The sequence below is a fragment of the Eubalaena glacialis genome, chromosome 1, assembly GCF_028564815.1.
Source record: "Eubalaena glacialis isolate mEubGla1 chromosome 1, mEubGla1.1.hap2.+ XY, whole genome shotgun sequence".
In the NCBI taxonomy this organism is placed as follows: Eukaryota; Metazoa; Chordata; class Mammalia; order Artiodactyla; family Balaenidae; genus Eubalaena; species Eubalaena glacialis.
In genome coordinates, this window is record NC_083716.1 from 240,533,359 (window position 1) to 240,549,626 (window position 16,268).

General features: G+C 60.0%; 1 protein-coding gene across 1 annotated transcript; it reads left to right on the top strand.

Annotated features, from left to right (window-relative positions):
- The first annotated feature begins 204 nt into the window (after positions 1-204).
- Positions 205-12,045, top strand: BOK (BCL2 family apoptosis regulator BOK). Its single transcript, XM_061206534.1, has 5 exons — positions 205-482; positions 1,023-1,274; positions 4,053-4,181; positions 10,123-10,286; positions 11,269-12,045. Exons 2-5 carry the CDS (start codon positions 1,052-1,054, stop codon positions 11,392-11,394), a joined length of 642 nt encoding a protein of 213 aa, XP_061062517.1. The 5' UTR covers positions 205-482; positions 1,023-1,051; the 3' UTR covers positions 11,395-12,045.
- Positions 12,046-16,268: the final 4,223 nt, after the last annotated feature.

Consider the following 16,268-nt stretch of genomic DNA (forward strand, 5'->3'; position numbering starts at 1 on the left):
ATCAATACGATAATGAAGCCGGGTGTGAATCCAGGAGGCTGGTGCCAGAGCTAGGTTCTAATCACTGGGACAGTGGGGGACAGCTCCTGCCCCGTGGACCTCCTTGAGCGCATACCGGGAACTCGCTCGGTCCTCCTTAAGCGGGGAGGCGGTGGGGAAGCTCTGGCCGTGGCTCCGCCCCGGGGTTGCCTTTCCCTTAGAAGGCAAAGCGCCAAGCCTCGCCTCTCGCCGGCGGAAAGTTGCGCTGTGCTGCCCGCACTCCCCTCGCCCCCGACGACGCCGCCGGAGCCCCCGGAGGGCCCGAGACCCCGCGCCCTCAGCGCTCCAGCCCGGCTCGGGCGTGGACAGGGCGGGCGCCGGGGCGGGGCGCGCGTCCTCGCCAGTTTGAATGGAAGGATCCAGATCTGCGGAGACGTCGGCCAGCAGATACTGAGGCCAGCACTCCTCCCCAGCCCCCGCGCCCGAGACATGCGGCGGGAGAGGTGAGCAGGGCGGGCCGCGCCATGGGAACGGCGAGGCCGGGGACAAACACCGAGGACGGCGAGGCGCGGAGGTGGGTGGTGGTCCCGGACGCTGGGCCGGGCCGGGGTCCCGGCTGCCGCCGGTTGGGAGCAGGTCGGGCCATGCCCCCCGCCCACGCCTCCGCCGCCCGCGCACTCGTCTTCGAGCGCGGGCACGGCGGCCCCAGAGCCAATCGCCATTTCCCCGAGGTCCTTCCTATCCCCGGCACCCGTGGGGATCTTTGTGATTGAGTTCGGCATCTAAAAGAAGGTGACACCGCGCTTTTAAAGATTTGGGGCACAAAAAGGAACGCTTACCCGTAGCTGGCCGAAGCCCTTCCCCGGAGCCGCGCCGGCCCGGCCTCCCTGTGCGCTTCGGCCCGGCGCACGCACGCGACCTAGGCGCACGCCGCGCCCCTTCCCCGCGCCCCGCTGCCCGCCCTCCTCGCGCGGCCGACCTTCCCCTCCGCCAGCCAGGCCGGGGCGGCGGGGCGGGCCCGTCTGAGCACCCTCTGCCCGCAGGTGCGGCGCCCCCCGCCCGCGTCCCCGCCATGGAGGTGCTGCGGCGCTCCTCGGTCTTCGCCGCCGAGATCATGGACGCCTTTGACCGCTCGCCCACCGACAAGGAGCTGGTGGCCCAGGCCAAGGCGCTCGGCCGGGAGTTCGTGCACGCGCGGCTGCTGCGCGCCGGCCTCGCCTGGAGCGCGCCGGAGCGCGCCGCGCCCGCCCCCGGCGGCCGCCTGGCCGAAGTGTGCACGGTGCTGCTGCGCCTGGGTGAGTGCGGGCCTCGGCGGGCGGGGGGATCTCAGGCTTCCCCTCCAAAGCCGGCCGGCGGGGCGGCCCCGCTGCGCCTCGGGGTACAGCTGTTCCTGCACTGGCCCGCCCGCCGGTGACCGCGCCGGCACCCGCCCCTGCTGGGCCTTGGTCTCCCCTCTGGGGCAGGGAGGCGGCTGGTCCGGGGTGCCCTGAGTAACCCGGCGCACAAGGCGGGCGCACCCAGACCGATGATCCCTCCAGCACCCCTACTCTTCCAGTTCCCCCCTCAGGCTCGCCTGTGCAACGCCAAAGATCTCCCCGCATTTGCCTGCTCAGCCCGGATTTCAGACACTCTGGCAATAAAGAATAGACAGCTCCGGGAAGAATGATGTTTTGGTGGCTAAACTTCCAGAGTGACCCTTGTACTCAGCTGGGCACAAAAATCCTTTGTCGGACCACGTGTCCTGATGTTTGTTTTGGAAAATAGGTCCTTGCAGTTACTGGCTCAAATCCTGCCTTGGGTTGCTCTTTTCTCTTGATTTGGAGGCCTCTTAGGGCTCCCTGTGAAATTTAGTGCCCCAGGAAAGCTGAGCCACCGTGAGGCTGGGTAGCCCAAGATCTCACCTGGACGGCTTGTTGAGTGGACATCTGGAGGTACTTGACTCTGGGGTCACACACAGCCCGGTAACTGTCTCCACCTTCTCCAAGGACCCCAGAGAGGGAGGGACCGGCCCAGCTGACTCAGTCAGTCCACCTCTCCATGGGGACTGAGGTTGCCCAGCCCTGCCCCATCCAGTGTGACAGTTCCACCCCAAGCGTGTGCACACGGGGAGGTGTGGCAGCGCAGATGGAGCCCTGACCAGGTGGCTCTCCAGGCAGAGTGCGGAGAGACTGGCCCAGGAGCCCTGGTCGGAGGGAGCACCCCGTGAAAGGGGATGCCCTTCCCTTCTCAGGCTGGCTCTCGTGTCTGCTTGCCCCTGTTTTGTGTGGACCCTGGGGGCAGGGTTGCGTAGACCTGGCCTGCACAGGAGTGTTGGGGTTCGGGGGGAGACACAGATGCCGAGGGGCCATTGCAAGAGGGCTGCCAGGGGGGCGGTGTCCCGCCTGGGTCTCAGGGGAGGGGAGCAAGTGGGGTTTGGGGGATCAGCCAAAGGCCCAGAGTGCCTGGACTCCCCTGAGGTCAGCGCCCAAGCCATTTCTTCCAGTTGGGCTGTGGGGACAACACTGGGGGAGCGTTCCAGAGGGTCCTGGTGAATATGGTGTCTTGACCTCCCAAGAGCCCCTGGAGTGGCCAGGAGAAGGTCCTGCCTCTGTCCCGGCCTCCTCTGCGACCCTGCCCGCCCCCAGCTCCATCTCCTTGCCTGCGAGCAGGGGCTCGGGGCTGCCTCTACCTTGGGCCCGGGGTCCCTACTGTTTGAACTTTCTGAAAAGCCCTGCTTTGGGCTCTGCTAATCAGACCGGGCCGGTATCTGTCCCTTCAGCACTGTGACCTCAGACCCGGAGAGCCTGGGATGCTTCCGGCCTGGGCTGGAGGAGCAGATCCAGCTAAGTGCCCTGCACTGGCCCTCTCAGGGGCCAGGCCTTCAGGCCCTTCTCCAGCATCCGGCCTCACCACGGCCAGTCCCTGGGGTTCAGTTCCTGCGAGATGGCTAAGGGGACCCTGGAAGGAGATGGCTTGGACCCCCAAAGCATCCGCCCTTGCAGCTGCTCAGCATGACCGCCCCTTCCCCACCCGTCATGGCCTGGAGCTGTCTCCCTGCCCCCAGCGTACCTCCAGCTCCTCCCGAGCACAGACGCCCAGCTCCTGGGGCAGCAGCAAACAGGAAGAGGCCCGGGTCGGGCTGGGGTCAGTCCCCGGTAGACCCCGGGGTCTGTACGTGGGAACAGCCAGGCCAGCCCTGGGAGTTTCCACGCTCCCTTCCCCATCGTCTGCCAGCCTCACCTCAGTCCTGCTCTGGTTCCAGATCTTAATTAATTAGATCGAGTGCATCTGCCCCATGGCTGACTCGGAGCCCTTATCGCCTGGACCTCCAGTCGGAAGCATTTTCCTGTTTGCTTTGGCGGAGAGGCGGCTGGGTTGGGGGACGCCCAGTCCGAGGGCTGTGTGGGATTCCCGGCACATCACTGCCAGGGGCGCTGCGGCGGGCACGTCACTGCCAGGGGCGCTGCAGCGGGCACACGTGCAGACAGCGCCCTTGAGAGGGCCTCCCACTGCCAAGTGCGGCCGCCCCATCCAGATACCCCCGCTTGGCCCCGGGAGCCCAGGTCTGACCCTGTGTGGTGCTGGTGGCCCCGGGTAGTGGCTCCTTTTCTTGGTTCACTGAATGGTGCTGGGGCCTGAGCGAGGACACCCCTCTGAGGCAGCAGCCGTGCTCCCCACCTGTGTGGGGTCGCTGGCACGGTCCACGCCCATGTTGGGCTCTGGTTGTTTGCCTGTCAGACTACTGCCCGCCCGCCCGCCCGCCCGTGCAGCTCGCTGTGGGCTGTGAGTCACTGATCAGGCACGGCTGGGATTCCCGCCCCACTGGCCCAGCCGGCTCTGCCCTGGGGGGAGGCGGGGCGTGGCTGGCTCGGCAGAGGGGACAGGCCCCAGAGGCAGGTCTGGGGGTGCCCACCGCACCTCCCTGGTCTTGTCCCCGGGGGCTCTGGAGGTGGTGTCTCGTGGGTCGGAATGTGACAGGTCGGGGGGTCAGGAATAGGGCTGGGATCAGGGTCCCCAGCTGTGGCCACAGGCTGAGGAGTGGGCTGGCCCCAGGCCCGTGTGACCACCTCTGACCCGCCTGTGTGACCGCGCAGCGGACGAGCTGGAGCTGATCCGGCCCAGCGTCTACCGCAATGTGGCCCGCCAGCTGAACATCTCCCTGCAGTCCGAGACCGTGGTGACCGACGCCTTCCTGGCTGTGGCAGCCCAGATCTTTTCTGCAGGTAGGCCTGTGTGTCCAGGGGGCCCACACTGCTGGCATGGCCCAGGGTCTGTGGGTCAGGGCCGGGGCTGCAGCGCTGGGTGGGCTCTCAGGGGACCCTCCCTGGGTCCAAGGACAGTGGGCCTGCTGGGCAGCTGGCACGGGCCTCTTGTGCGGTCCTGGGGCTGCAGTGACCAGAAGCCCTGGCTGGGCTGCATGTCCCAGGCTGCCAGTTGGTGCTGACTGTTGGCTGGAGTGGGGTGGGGCTGTTCTGCGTGTGGCCTGTACGTGTCCTGTGGGGCTTGGGCTTCTCACAGCGTGGCCCCAGGTCCCAAGCAGCCCAGGTGGGCACCGCCAGGCTCTTTTGCCGTAAGAAGTCACGGTGTCACTGAGCCTGAGTCTGTTGGTCAGAGGCAAGTCGCAGAACAGCCCCCATAGTGGGAGGGGTGCACTAGAGTGGGAGTCCCTGGTGGAGTGGCTCACCGGGACACGTTTGGAGAATGCTGACACACCTGTCCCACCTGGCTGGCCCACAGTCACCTGAGAATCTCCCGAGCCTCCATCTGGGCCCTGGGAGCAGGTGACATCTCCTGCTTCTCCTCCTTGTGCCCTCGCCCTGAGTTCAGCTCGTGCTGCCTCCTGTCTGCACACCTGCCTCCAGGCTCACAGGAAACTATAGGACTCATCCCCCAAAACCCCCTCTCGTTCCCACGCCCCGTCCTGGGAACGCTGCTGGGCTCCCTGTGGTCCACAGACCTTGTCTCCCCACCCGTGACCTCGTGCCCTGTTCTGGTGCCCCTGCTCTGCGTGTCCGCCCCGGTCCTGTGTCCTGGTACGTAGCAGGTGCCAGGCACTGCTGGCCATCCAGGTGACCAAAGCCCCCACCCCAGTGCAGCACCTGCTGCATCAGCCGACCCCACCGAGGTGTCCCCAGCACGGTCTGGCGCTGCCCTGGGCCTGGGGACCCTGTGATGGACGGGATGGCCAGTCCCAGCCCTCAGGGAGGAGGAGCTTGGGGGCCCCAGAGCCAGAGTGTTCCCGGGCTGCATCCCGGTGGAGTGGGGGTGTGAGTGGCCACGTGGCATCGAGGGTGGGAAGGGCTTTGGGGAGGACAGGCCCCTTCTGTGAGGTGGCTTTGGGTCTGTCGCTGACCAGCAGTGTGACCTCGGAGCACCCCTTGCCTTTCCTTAGCCGTCGGAGGGTTGGGACAGCAGCAGGGCTTTGGGGCGGAGGGCGCCGGGAGCCGCAGTCCCCGCCCCATGGGGGACCTCCGTCCACCGGCAGAAGAAAGGAGGCTGGTGGAGGGGCTGGGGCTGCCGCATCCCATCAGAGGGCCCCCAGCCCGCTGACCGCACCCTCTTGGTGTTGCCCTGCACTGTCCCCTCTCGAGGAGGCTCCTCCAACCCCTGGTGGGCAGGCCAGTGTGGCAGGGACACGGGACCACCGGCTGCAGGACCCAGCCTCCAGGGCGGCACTGGGTCGGCACTGACTTCCCAGCGGCGGCCACGGTGGCCAGGACTTCACGGGGGAGTGCCTGGGAGGGAGGGGGCTGGTGAGAGTCGTGGGATGCCCAGGAGCGTCTGGCAGTCCTGACCTGGGTGCCCTCGCGGTGACCTGGGCAGGCCGGGGAAGGAAGCTGACAGCCGCCCTGGGCCCTCCCTGGGCTCCCGTCCGGCCTGACGCTGGTGCATGGGTGGCCACCGGTGTCTGCCTCCGCTGTCGGGTGGGCGGGCGGCTGGCTTACGAGCCGAGGGCTGGCTTTAAAAGGAAGGGTCATCTCTGAGAATGCGGCTCCGGCCAGCTGGTGTTTGGGACTGAGGGGGTGGGGGACGGCTGGGCCCCGGGGAGGTGGCTGGTGTGTGGGCAGGGACAGAGGGCGGGCAGCCGGGACGAAGCACCCACCCCTGCCTGCCCAGCTTGCTCGGTGCGGGACAGGCCGGAGACGTGCCCAGAAGGGCTCTGGGTTCTGGAAGGACGAGGCGGGGTCTGGGGCAGGGGGGGGAGGGGGAGGGGCGGGGAGGAAGGTGTGGCCGTGATGAATGGGCACAGGGCACCGCGGCTTCTTTCACTTGGGGAGTTCAGTTTAAATCCCGTGATTTTTCGCTTGAAACCGGAGCAGGATGTACTTCTCTGCGATCAAGCCTCCCCGCCCCACCCAGCTGGCTCTACCTTTTTCTCGTGGCGGCCTCCACACCGCCACCTGCCCCTCTGGTGCTGTGGGGCGCCCACCCCCTCATGGGCTGTGTGACCTGCAAGTGGCTTCTTAACCTCCGTGGACCTCAGAGCCACCTGAAAGGGGTGCAGAAGCAGGCTCCATGGAGCATAGGGCTGCGGGTCCACCCCTTCTGCTGCCGACTGGCTCTCAGACCATCCCCCTGACCAGCTTGTGGCTGCCCCACGCACCCTCCCGCTTCCCGCCCACCCGAGGTCTCCCTTCACCCCTTGTTCACCCCAGCCTTCCCGGTCCTCAGGCCCTCTTGCCACCAGGCGAGCTCCAGCCATCAGATGCTTGCCGGCCCTGCCCGTCTCTGCCCGCAGCCTCTCCCAAGCAGCTGGATCTTGCACTCGCTGACCCCCCGGGCTGGCCCTTCCTCCCCCTCCTCCTCCCGGCCAGCCCCTCACCTGCTCTGGCTGTGGCCGGTGACGTGGACGGCTCGAGGACTGTAGGGCAGGGTTCCAGGTGGCCTCCCCACGTGGCTGAGCCCCCGCGAAGGCAGAGGCAGGGGGCGCTGTTCCCGGCTGCGTCTTGGCTGAAGGCGCTTCTCAGTTCCCTTCAGTGGAAAAACTGAAAGTTGGCAAGTGTTTTCATTTTTTTCTTCTCATTACGAGAGCAAAATATTTCACCATGGAAAGATCAGAAAATACATGAGATAAAGAACTCTCAGAAATCAGTACTAAAAAGACCACCTCACTCTAAAAAGAGCAAAGGGTCTGAGTAGACATCTCTTCAAGGAAGATGTATGAACAGCCAGTACGTGCATGAGAAGTTGCTCAGCATCATCAGTCACCAGGGAAACGCACATCAAACCACAACAAGATGCCACCTCGCGCCCACTGGGGCACTCAAGGCAAAACGTCAGAGAACCCAGCACGGGTGAGGCTGTGAAGAGTCAGGGCGTGAAGTGGTCCGGCAGCTTCTCCAATGGTAACTCTGACGGGGTCACCCCCTGACCCAGCAGTTCCGCTCCTCGGTTTTGACCCCTGAGAAAGGAAGCCACATGTTCACACAAGGGCTTGCACACGAGTGTTCAGAGCCGTGTACCCCCACAGCCGGAGGGGCCAATAGCCCACGTGTTTGTTTCCTGATGGGTGGTCCATCCACTCGATGGAACATTATTCGGCCGTAAAAAGGAATGAGGTGCCGACACCAGGACAGCACGGAGGAACCCTGAAAACATTTTGCTCGGTGAATGGAGTCAGACACAAAGTGGGACATATTGTGTAACTGCATTCACGTGAAATGTCCAGAACAGGTAATCCATAGAGACAAAGTAGATGAGAGGTTGCCAGGGCTGGGGTGACAGGGGCATGATGCTCCTGGGGACAGTGATTTGGAGTGAAAATGTCTGGAATTCGATAGTGGTGATGGTTGTACAACATTGTCGATATGCTAAAGACACTGGATCTCACACTTTAAAAGGATGAATTTACGCTAATGAGATTATATCTCCATAAAAAAGAACACAAAGAGCTCAAAGAAAATAGGACATACCTGAGCCCCACCTCCCAGAGACCACCCTGCCGGCACCTTCCGGACCAGGGCTTTCCTCTCCAGGTAAAACGTGGCCGTCATGTGGAGCTCACCTCTCCACACAGCACCACAGAACGCGTGTTCACTCTCTTGATCCCCGCCCTGCCACGCTGACCGTTCACCTGCCCCCGGTGGTGTTGGGTACCTGCTGGACGCCTAGCCTGGGGGTGCCAAGGGCACAGCTGTGAGCAGCACAGAGCCCGCCAGGGCTGACACCCACAAGCAGCTGGTAAATGGGGAGCGTGGTGTGACGGCAGCGTCACCAGGACCTGATGCCATCATGGCCTGAGTGGCCCTTAGAGGGGGGACCTTGAGCAGAGCCCTGGGGGTGAGGGAGCCCTGCAGGCAGCGGTGAGGCTGGAATAACGTGCATGAGGCCAGGTGGCAGGACAAGGGGGCCTCGGAGGGGCCAGCAGCCAGCTCAGGTGGGACTTCAGACTTGGATTTACTTCGAAGGAGATGGGAAGGGACAGTAACAGGAGGGTTAGGGGAGTGGCCTGGCCTGATTTACGGGGGTTTTAAATTTTCTTTTCATTGAGGTGAAATTCACATGACATACAATTAACCATTTCATTTATTTATTTTTTTAGTTAGTTAGTTAGTTAGTTATTGGCTACACCACGCGGCATGTGGGATCTTAGTTCCCCGACCAAGGATTGAACCCATGCCCCCTGCAGTGGAAGCACGGAGTCCTAACCACTAGACCGTCAGGGAAGTCCCAATTAACCATTTTATAGTGTACGATTCAGTGGCGTTGAATGCATCCACGATATCGTGCAACCACCACCTCTCCAGGTTCTTTGTCAGTGGGAAGAACACCCATTCCCATTAAGCTGTCACTGCCTGGCCCCCTCCTGCAGCCCCCAGTGACCACTGGTCTGCTTTCTGTCTCCACGGATCTGACAGTCCTGCACATTTCATAGGAATGGACTCATACGATACGTGTGGCCTTTCAAGTCTGCTTCTTTCACTGAGCGTGATGTTTTCAAGGTTCATCAGGTTGTGGCCCTGTCAGTGCTTCCTTCCACTTTGAGGCCAAATATCATTCCGTTGTGTGGCTGGACCACATTGTGCTTTTCCATTCACCGCTTATTTATGTTTTGTCATTTCCACCTTTTGGTGACTGTGAACAGGGATTTATTCGCACTGACTTGTGCTCTTATGACAGACTGTCCCAGTTGTGGTGTGAACATGGGTTGAGGGGCATGCTTCCTCCCTGCCTGTGCTGCTTCCTTCGAGGACTGAGGCGGGGCACCCATGTTTGTGTCCTTTCACAGGTGGTGCCGGGTGCCCTCCAGCTGTCTTCCTCATCACAGTTACCAGGCTGCAGAGTTACATGGATCCTCACATTGCCACTTGGAATTTTTAGTCTGATAGACTATGATTTACATCTCGTTTTAATTTACACTTCTTTGTTTATCAGTGAGGGTGAGCATTTTTCATATGTCTAGTGTACCGTTAATACTTTTTCTTTTGTGAATCAGCTGTTTGTATTCTGTGTTTGTATTTCTTTTGAAAGGTTTCTCTCTTTTTCTCATTGATTTATAAAATCTCTTTCTATATTAAGGAACCTTATACGACTGGCAAGCACTGTTCCCCAGATTGTCATTCGTCTGTTTTTCCTCCCAGGTGGGCTCCATCTCAGTTCGGCCCCCAGTAGCTTGGTGGTCTGGGGAAGGCCGTTCCTCCCGGGGCCTCAGCTTCTTTACATGGAAAACATCCTGCTGTCCTCGCAGGGCTGCGCTGGGGGCAGGTGCAGATGGAAGCTGCTTCCTGTTTATCACATCCAGTGCCAAGTCACTGAGCCCCCTTGACCTGCTCAGCCCCCTCTTTGCCGTTCTGCTCCATCACTTCCTCCAGCAGATACTGGGCTGTGCAGGGCCATCGCCAGGCCCTGGCCCAGGTGTGCAGGTGCAAGGTGTGCAGGTGTGTAACGCAGGCTCGAGACATCCCCGCCTGGGAGCGACCCGTGACGGTGGCAGGACTGACCTGCAGCAGACGGTGGCTAGGACTTGCACAGCAGCCAGCTGACCGAGCTCCCCGTCTGGTGGGAGCTGTGGGTTGAGGCTGCCCCGGGTGTCGACCCCAGTCACCAGCGGAATGGCAGGGGTGTGGCTCAGAAAGGCTCAGCCCCCCCACGTGACCCTGCGGGCTGGCCTCGAGCCAGGTCTTGGTGGCCTGTGGTGACCAGGACCCATCTCTCTCCCTGCAGGAATCACCTGGGGCAAGGTCGTGTCCCTGTACTCAGTGGCTGCGGGGCTGGCCGTGGACTGCGTGCGACAGGCCCAGCCCGCCCTGGTCCACGCCCTCGTGGACTGCCTCGGGGAGTTCGTGCGCAAGACCCTGGCGACCTGGCTGCGGAGACGCGGTGGATGGGTGAGGGAATGTGGCGGTGCCAGGAAGGGGGCGGTGGTCGAATGCTTGAGTGCCGGCAGTGGCAGGGGTGATGGGGCTGGAGGAGGGGCGAGGCCGGGGCTGCCCGGCCCAGGACGGCTCCTGCAGCCCAGCTCCAGTGTGGGCCCTCTGGGTCTGACCACCCCCGACTCCAGAGCTAAAACCTGCCACCCGCCCCCAGGGATGGTGTCAGAGTCTCCATGCCCCCGATCACCTGGTCAGGCCTCAGGGGCTGCGGGGCAGCCCCACTTGTAGGAGAGCTGTTTTCTCCTCTGTAAAATGGGTGGTGGGCAAAGGTGTGCAAAGTACACTGGCCAAGGGGACGGAGCTCAGCCCTCTGCTGGGATTGGAGCCACGGGGGGGTGGTGAGGGGCCACCAGGGCTGTGGTCTCATCTGAAGGCGGCACTGGGCGGGGAGGGCGTCACCTCCTGGATGATTCACGTGGCTCCGGGCCTCCCGCTGTCCCATCCTGCCGTCCTGTCCTGGAGCCCGGCTGAGGCTGGGCACCGGGGCAGCCAGGACGCTGATTGACACCACGGCCAAAGGTCAAGCTGTAGGGATAGTACTTCATTTCTTAGCAGAACTAGAAAGAAATAAGGAAGTAAGGAGTGGCCGTTCACTGGGCTTCTGGAAAGCTCAGTTCCTGCTCCTGTTCTAAGGGATTTGTCCTTCCCTGGCACCCCAGGCTCCATGGCATCTTCGGAAGGACACTGGGATGTCAGCAGGTGGCCGAGCTGGGAGCTGGTCCCATGGTTGGGGGCCCAGCAGGCTCCCCTCCCTCCCCTCTCACCGTCTGAATCCACCTGTTGGGTCGGGTCCCATGCTGGAGCCTTCCATCCAGCTGGACCACAAGCCTTCCCAAACGGCCTCAAGCATTCCCTCAGGAGACTTGGCTGACACCGGGCGGGGCACGGGCTGCACCCTCTCCACTCCACTCTCTAACTGCCCCCTCTTCCCTCCCAGACGGATGTGCTCAAGTGCGTGGTCAGCACCGACCCCGGCCTCCGCTCGCACTGGCTCGTGGCCGCGCTCTGTGGGTTTGGCCGCTTCCTGAAGGCTGCATTCTTCATGCTGCTGCCGGAGAGATGAGCTGCCAGCTTGGGCAGGGGCCGCAGCCCGGCCCCCGTACCCAGGAGGCCCTCGGCCCCCGAAAGCATCACCCTCCGCCCCACCCAAGCCGGGAAGACCCTCGGAGCCCCGTGTCGAAGCTGGAAGCCCTGCCCTGAGCCCCTCCTCCACAGACCCAGGCCCTCTGGACAGGGAAGTGGGGGGCTTCCTGGCCCTGGAGCTGGGCTTCAGGGCCGACAGGGGGCCCTTCCCCATCGTTCCCCCTCTCCCGGAACCCCCGCTGGTCCCCTTCTTTCTAGAGCCAGAAAGTCAGGGTCACGTCCCAGGCCCTGAAGGAAGGGAGCCGGGAGCACCAAGCTCTCATTCGACGCCGGGCCCCGTCCGTGTGGGCTTCCCACGTCAGGACGTGAGCTGGCCGCGGTGCTCCTGGGCAGGGGGCCTGGACTTGGGCCCGGAGGCGACTCCCGAGGCTGGAGGAGCTGTGGAGTGTTACTGGCTCCGCACGTGGGGCCTAAGGCTCGTGCAGTGGCTGCTGAATCCGTTTCTAGAGGGAGGGCGTGTCCCCCGTGCACCGGGGGTGGGTCTCTGCGTGGCAGGGTCCTGTGGACGCGGGAGCCCACGACCGAGAAGGATGGTGTGCTTGTCCGATCCCAATAAAGCTCCGCAGCCGTGGAGGGTGACCCCGTCTGCTCCTTGTGCCCGTCCTCCTGCGGCTGCCAGGGACCCGACAGATGGCAGGCTGGCCCGACGTGACGGAGCACAGGCGCACGTCGACTTGTGCTGCGCTGTGCCACACCGGGCCCGCGTGCATACACGCCTGCACGTGCTGCCACCGTGCGTGCACCAGCAGCTGCTCCCACGCTCCTCGGTCCCCCTCCCCCCCCCCGCCCCCCGCCTCTGGCCTGGCAGCAGGCACACAGTGCTGGACACGGCCTCTCTCAGCCCTGGTTCCCTTTCTGTACGACGCAGGGTGGACCAGACGGCCGCTAGGGTCTTCCCTTCCCCATCCAGCCTCCTGGGGAAGAGCCCAAAGGCGAGGTTGCTGTGCACAAGGGGGGCTGCCCCCCTCCCCCCATCGCCCACCTCCTGGCCCCAGGGCCCCCCACAGGACCCCTCTCCTCAGCTTCCTCCCGGGGGGCAGCCGCCCCTGCAAGCCCATCACCTCTGCAAGCTCTGCCTGCTCTGTCTGCACGGGACCCAGGGGCACTCGCAGTGAGAAGTCTGGCAGATGGCGAGAGGGAAGGAAGGGGGCGGGAGGAGAGGAAGGTCCCTTTGCCACCCTGCTTCCGTCACTAGGATCGATCCCTTGGTACGTTTCCAGCCTGGGAAAGTGATGTTACAGTCGCTGAGTCAGGGAAGCAGCAGATTTACGGTCACTCAGAGAGACCAGGCATCTGCATGGACATTGGGTTAGAGGCTGCAGTAGAGGAGACGCCCCATTTCCAACAACAACAGAAGATGACATTTCTGGGTATAAACGGAGTGAGAAATGCGAAACCCTATGTGAGGCAAACTCTGAAGGTACCTCAGAGACACCCTGGACTTGGAAGGACAGAAGAAATCCCATGTTCCAGAGGAAAACGATCTCATAAGACAGTTCTCTATAAGTAGCTTTGTAAATTTAACGTAATCCTTATGAAAGTACCAGAATGTTTTTCCCCCTCTGGATCTAAACAAGCTAATTATCAAGTTCATATGAGGTGGGGGGGTGGGGGGGAAGGGCAAAAACAGCCAGGAAAACCCTTCAAAGAAGAGAAACGAGGAGGGTCTAGGCCTCTGCCTCTGAGTCTGTTGTTGGACCACCAGGCCCCAGGCCAAATGCAGGCAGGCAGGCGCAGGGTCACGGGACCCCCAGAGACAGACCCGCGTGCCTGGAGAACCAAGTCCATGATGAGGTGGGAAGAGCTGGGCTTGTGAGCAAACGTGACAACCAGTTAACGCTCAGAAAGAGACCAAATCAAACGCGTATGTCACACTAGACACAAGACAAATTCCAAATGGAACCAAGAGCCAAGCATGAAAAATGAAACAAGTTCTAGAAACAATGGGTGAATTTCTTTGTAACTGGGGAGTGAGCAGAATCTTCCTCAACATGATTTAAAATCCAGGAGCAAGAAAAGACAAAATACTTGCTGGGAAAAAAAAAATGTAACATTTAACATTTTCAAAAGTATCTGCAACTTGAGACAGGAAGCAGAGCAGTGCCGTCAGGGGCCGGGGGTAGAGTGGGAGTGGCTTAATGGGTACGGGGTTTCTCCTTGGGGTGACAGAAGTGTCCTGGAAGTAGACAGAGTTGATGGTTGCACGACACCGAGAATGTACTAAATACCACTCAACTGTACCCCTGTGGACACTGTGGAATAGTGAAGTTCATGTTGTAACCGTGCATTTCACCTCCATGAAAGGTGGTCATTGAAAATCAGGAATACTAGGATTAATGTTTATAATTCGAAAGAACTTAAAAGCTTCGAAAGTCGAGAAGAAAAAGACAAAAAAAGAGAAATGCAGGGACTTCCCTGGTGGTCCGGTGGTTAACACTCCACGCTTCTTCCACTGCAGGGGGCACGGGTTCAATCCCTGGTTGGGAAACTAAGATCCCGCGTGCGGTGTGGCGCAACCAAAAAAAAGAAGTGCGTGCAGGATCTCATTTCTCACCGATCAGCTTGGCCCAGATCCAAATCTGACAACAGACTCTTGTTGGTGGAGGCAAGTCCCCTCACACAACACTGCTGGGAAGCAAAATGGCACAGTCCCTTGGGGGAGGGGCAACACTTGGACAAGTCATAGATGCATTTACCCTCGGACTGGCTACTTCTGGAAATCTATCCCAGAGCTACGCTGGCCAAAGTCCAAAATGCCATGTACATAAAGTTATTCATTGTGACATTATTTGATCAGCAAAAGACTGGAAACAACCCAGATGCCCAGCATCAGGGTGTCTGCTGGAAAAACCATGGCAGGGCTGCCTGGTGGGGCACTCAGCAGCTGGGCTATACACCCACATGGAGCAAAATTTATCTTGTTTTACACTTTTTAAAAAAAAATAAATTTATTTATTTATTTATGTTTATTCATTTATTTTTGGCTGCGTTGGGTCTTTGTTGCTGTGTGCGGGCTTTCTCTAGTTGTGAGGAGTGGGGGTTACTCTTTGTTGTGGTGTGCAGGCTTCTCATTGCGGTGGCTTCTCTTGTTGTGGAGCATGGGCTCTAGGCACATGGGCTTCAGTAGTTGTGGCACGTGGGCTCAGTAGTTGTGGCTCGCGGGCTCTAGAGCGCAGGCTCAGTAGTTGTGGCACACGGGCTTAGTTGCTCCACGGCATGTGGGATCTTCCCCGACCAGGGCTCGAACCTGTGTCCCCTGCATTGGCAGGCGGATTCTTAACCACTGCGCCACCAGGGAAGTCCCTTGTTTTACACTTTTGACAATAGGGTCACGTAGGATGTTTTGCATAAGCAAAGCTAACTTAAGAAAACAGTCAATTTTTAAAAATTAAACAAATGAGTTTCTCTATCAAGTTGGTGACATAAGCACCCAGAGGAATCAATTATTCCAACTATATTTTAACTTTACATCTTCAATGAGAAAGCTGTAAAAACAGCAAAAAAGTCAAACTTCAATCAGTAGTCTTATTGTTAATAACAATATTATTATTCTCAAATAATCATACGTATCCTGTAGGAGAAAGCAAATAATGATAAACAGGATTTTCATCTTAAAAGAGGTAAAATCAAAGAATTTATGTAAAAAATTTTATAATCTTAAAATTTGAATTGGAAACCTAAGTGTGGATGCACAATTTTTTTTCTTTCTTAAAAAATGCATGTATCCCATGCTAAAGTAGTTGAGAGTGAAGGGTTGTGATCTCTGCAATGAGATCTCAAATAGTAAAGTGGAAATAAGTGAGAAAATAATTCATAAAGGGATTTTCCAGTTCTGCCCGGGGCCTCTCAGTCCCACCCCCACTGGAGAGAAGAGAGGTTCTGAGGCAGGAAGCGGGCACAGAGGCCATCAGGGGCTTGAGGGGCTCCATCCAGCCAACTATCACATCATGTGGGCCCCTCCCATCTGTCAAAGAAAAGGACTGGACTTGCCTAGCTCACATCGAACATACAAAAAGTACTGGGTTCATAACAGAAGCAGGAGGGGCGGTGGGGGGGTGTGTGGTGTGAGAAGGCTGGTCGGGCGGCCAGCACCGTTGTCCCTGGAACACTTGTTCTAAAACCCGATGATCAAAGGGGAAGAGAGAAGCGTTTCCGCTGGCCTTCTGGTGTGAACTTATTTCAGAGGAACCAAACTGAGCCTAATTGGATGGATGGAAGATCTTCGGAGAATTCCGCCACTGAATGCAGAAGGACAGGCTTAGAAGACGGCCCTTCGGCAGCTCTGATGGGGGAGCTGGTTCAGGCGGGGGTCACCCACGGGCAGGCCGGTTGATAGACGCTGAGAATAAAGAGGGCAGGCTGCACTGTCTGAGCCTGTTAAGTTTAGCATCAGCCACGTGAGACAGGCAGATGCCGCGCAGGAAGACCCGGACAGCCCTTAGGAAGTGTGATCCAACCTCCAGACTACAGCAAACAGAGGGGTTAGAGGAACAATTCAGACACCGCGAGGAACCCAGAGGAACCCAGGATCCAGACTGGGGATGCCTTCCAGCTTCCCAACAATCAGTGGCATGGGGGGCGGGGGGAGGAAGAGGAGGACCAGGTAACCATGTCAGTTATTTGCTTTTCATCTCTCAGCTCTCAGCCCCACCCTTCCTGCTCCGCTCTGGGTGCTGCCCTCCTAGCCCCCTTCCAGCTGTGAGCAGGCAGCAGCCTGGGATGCAGGAGGGAGAGAGTGGGGCTTCCTTGATGCTCCCAGCTCCTCTCAGCATCATTCCAGCAGCAGAGACAGCT

What these genes read in the sequence shown, in the direction of transcription:
- BOK (XM_061206534.1), top strand. Translation starts at nt 1,052, where the DNA reads ATGGAGGTGCTGCGGCGCTCCTCGGTCTTCGCCGCCGAGATCATGGAC. An exon ending in AGCCCAGATCTTTTCTGCAG is followed by an intron (nt 4,182 to 10,122) that starts GTAGGCCTGTGT and finishes CTCTCCCTGCAG; the next exon opens with GAATCACCTGGGGCAAGGTC. An exon ending in TGCGGAGACGCGGTGGATGG is followed by an intron (nt 10,287 to 11,268) that starts GTGAGGGAATGT and finishes CTTCCCTCCCAG; the next exon opens with ACGGATGTGCTCAAGTGCGT.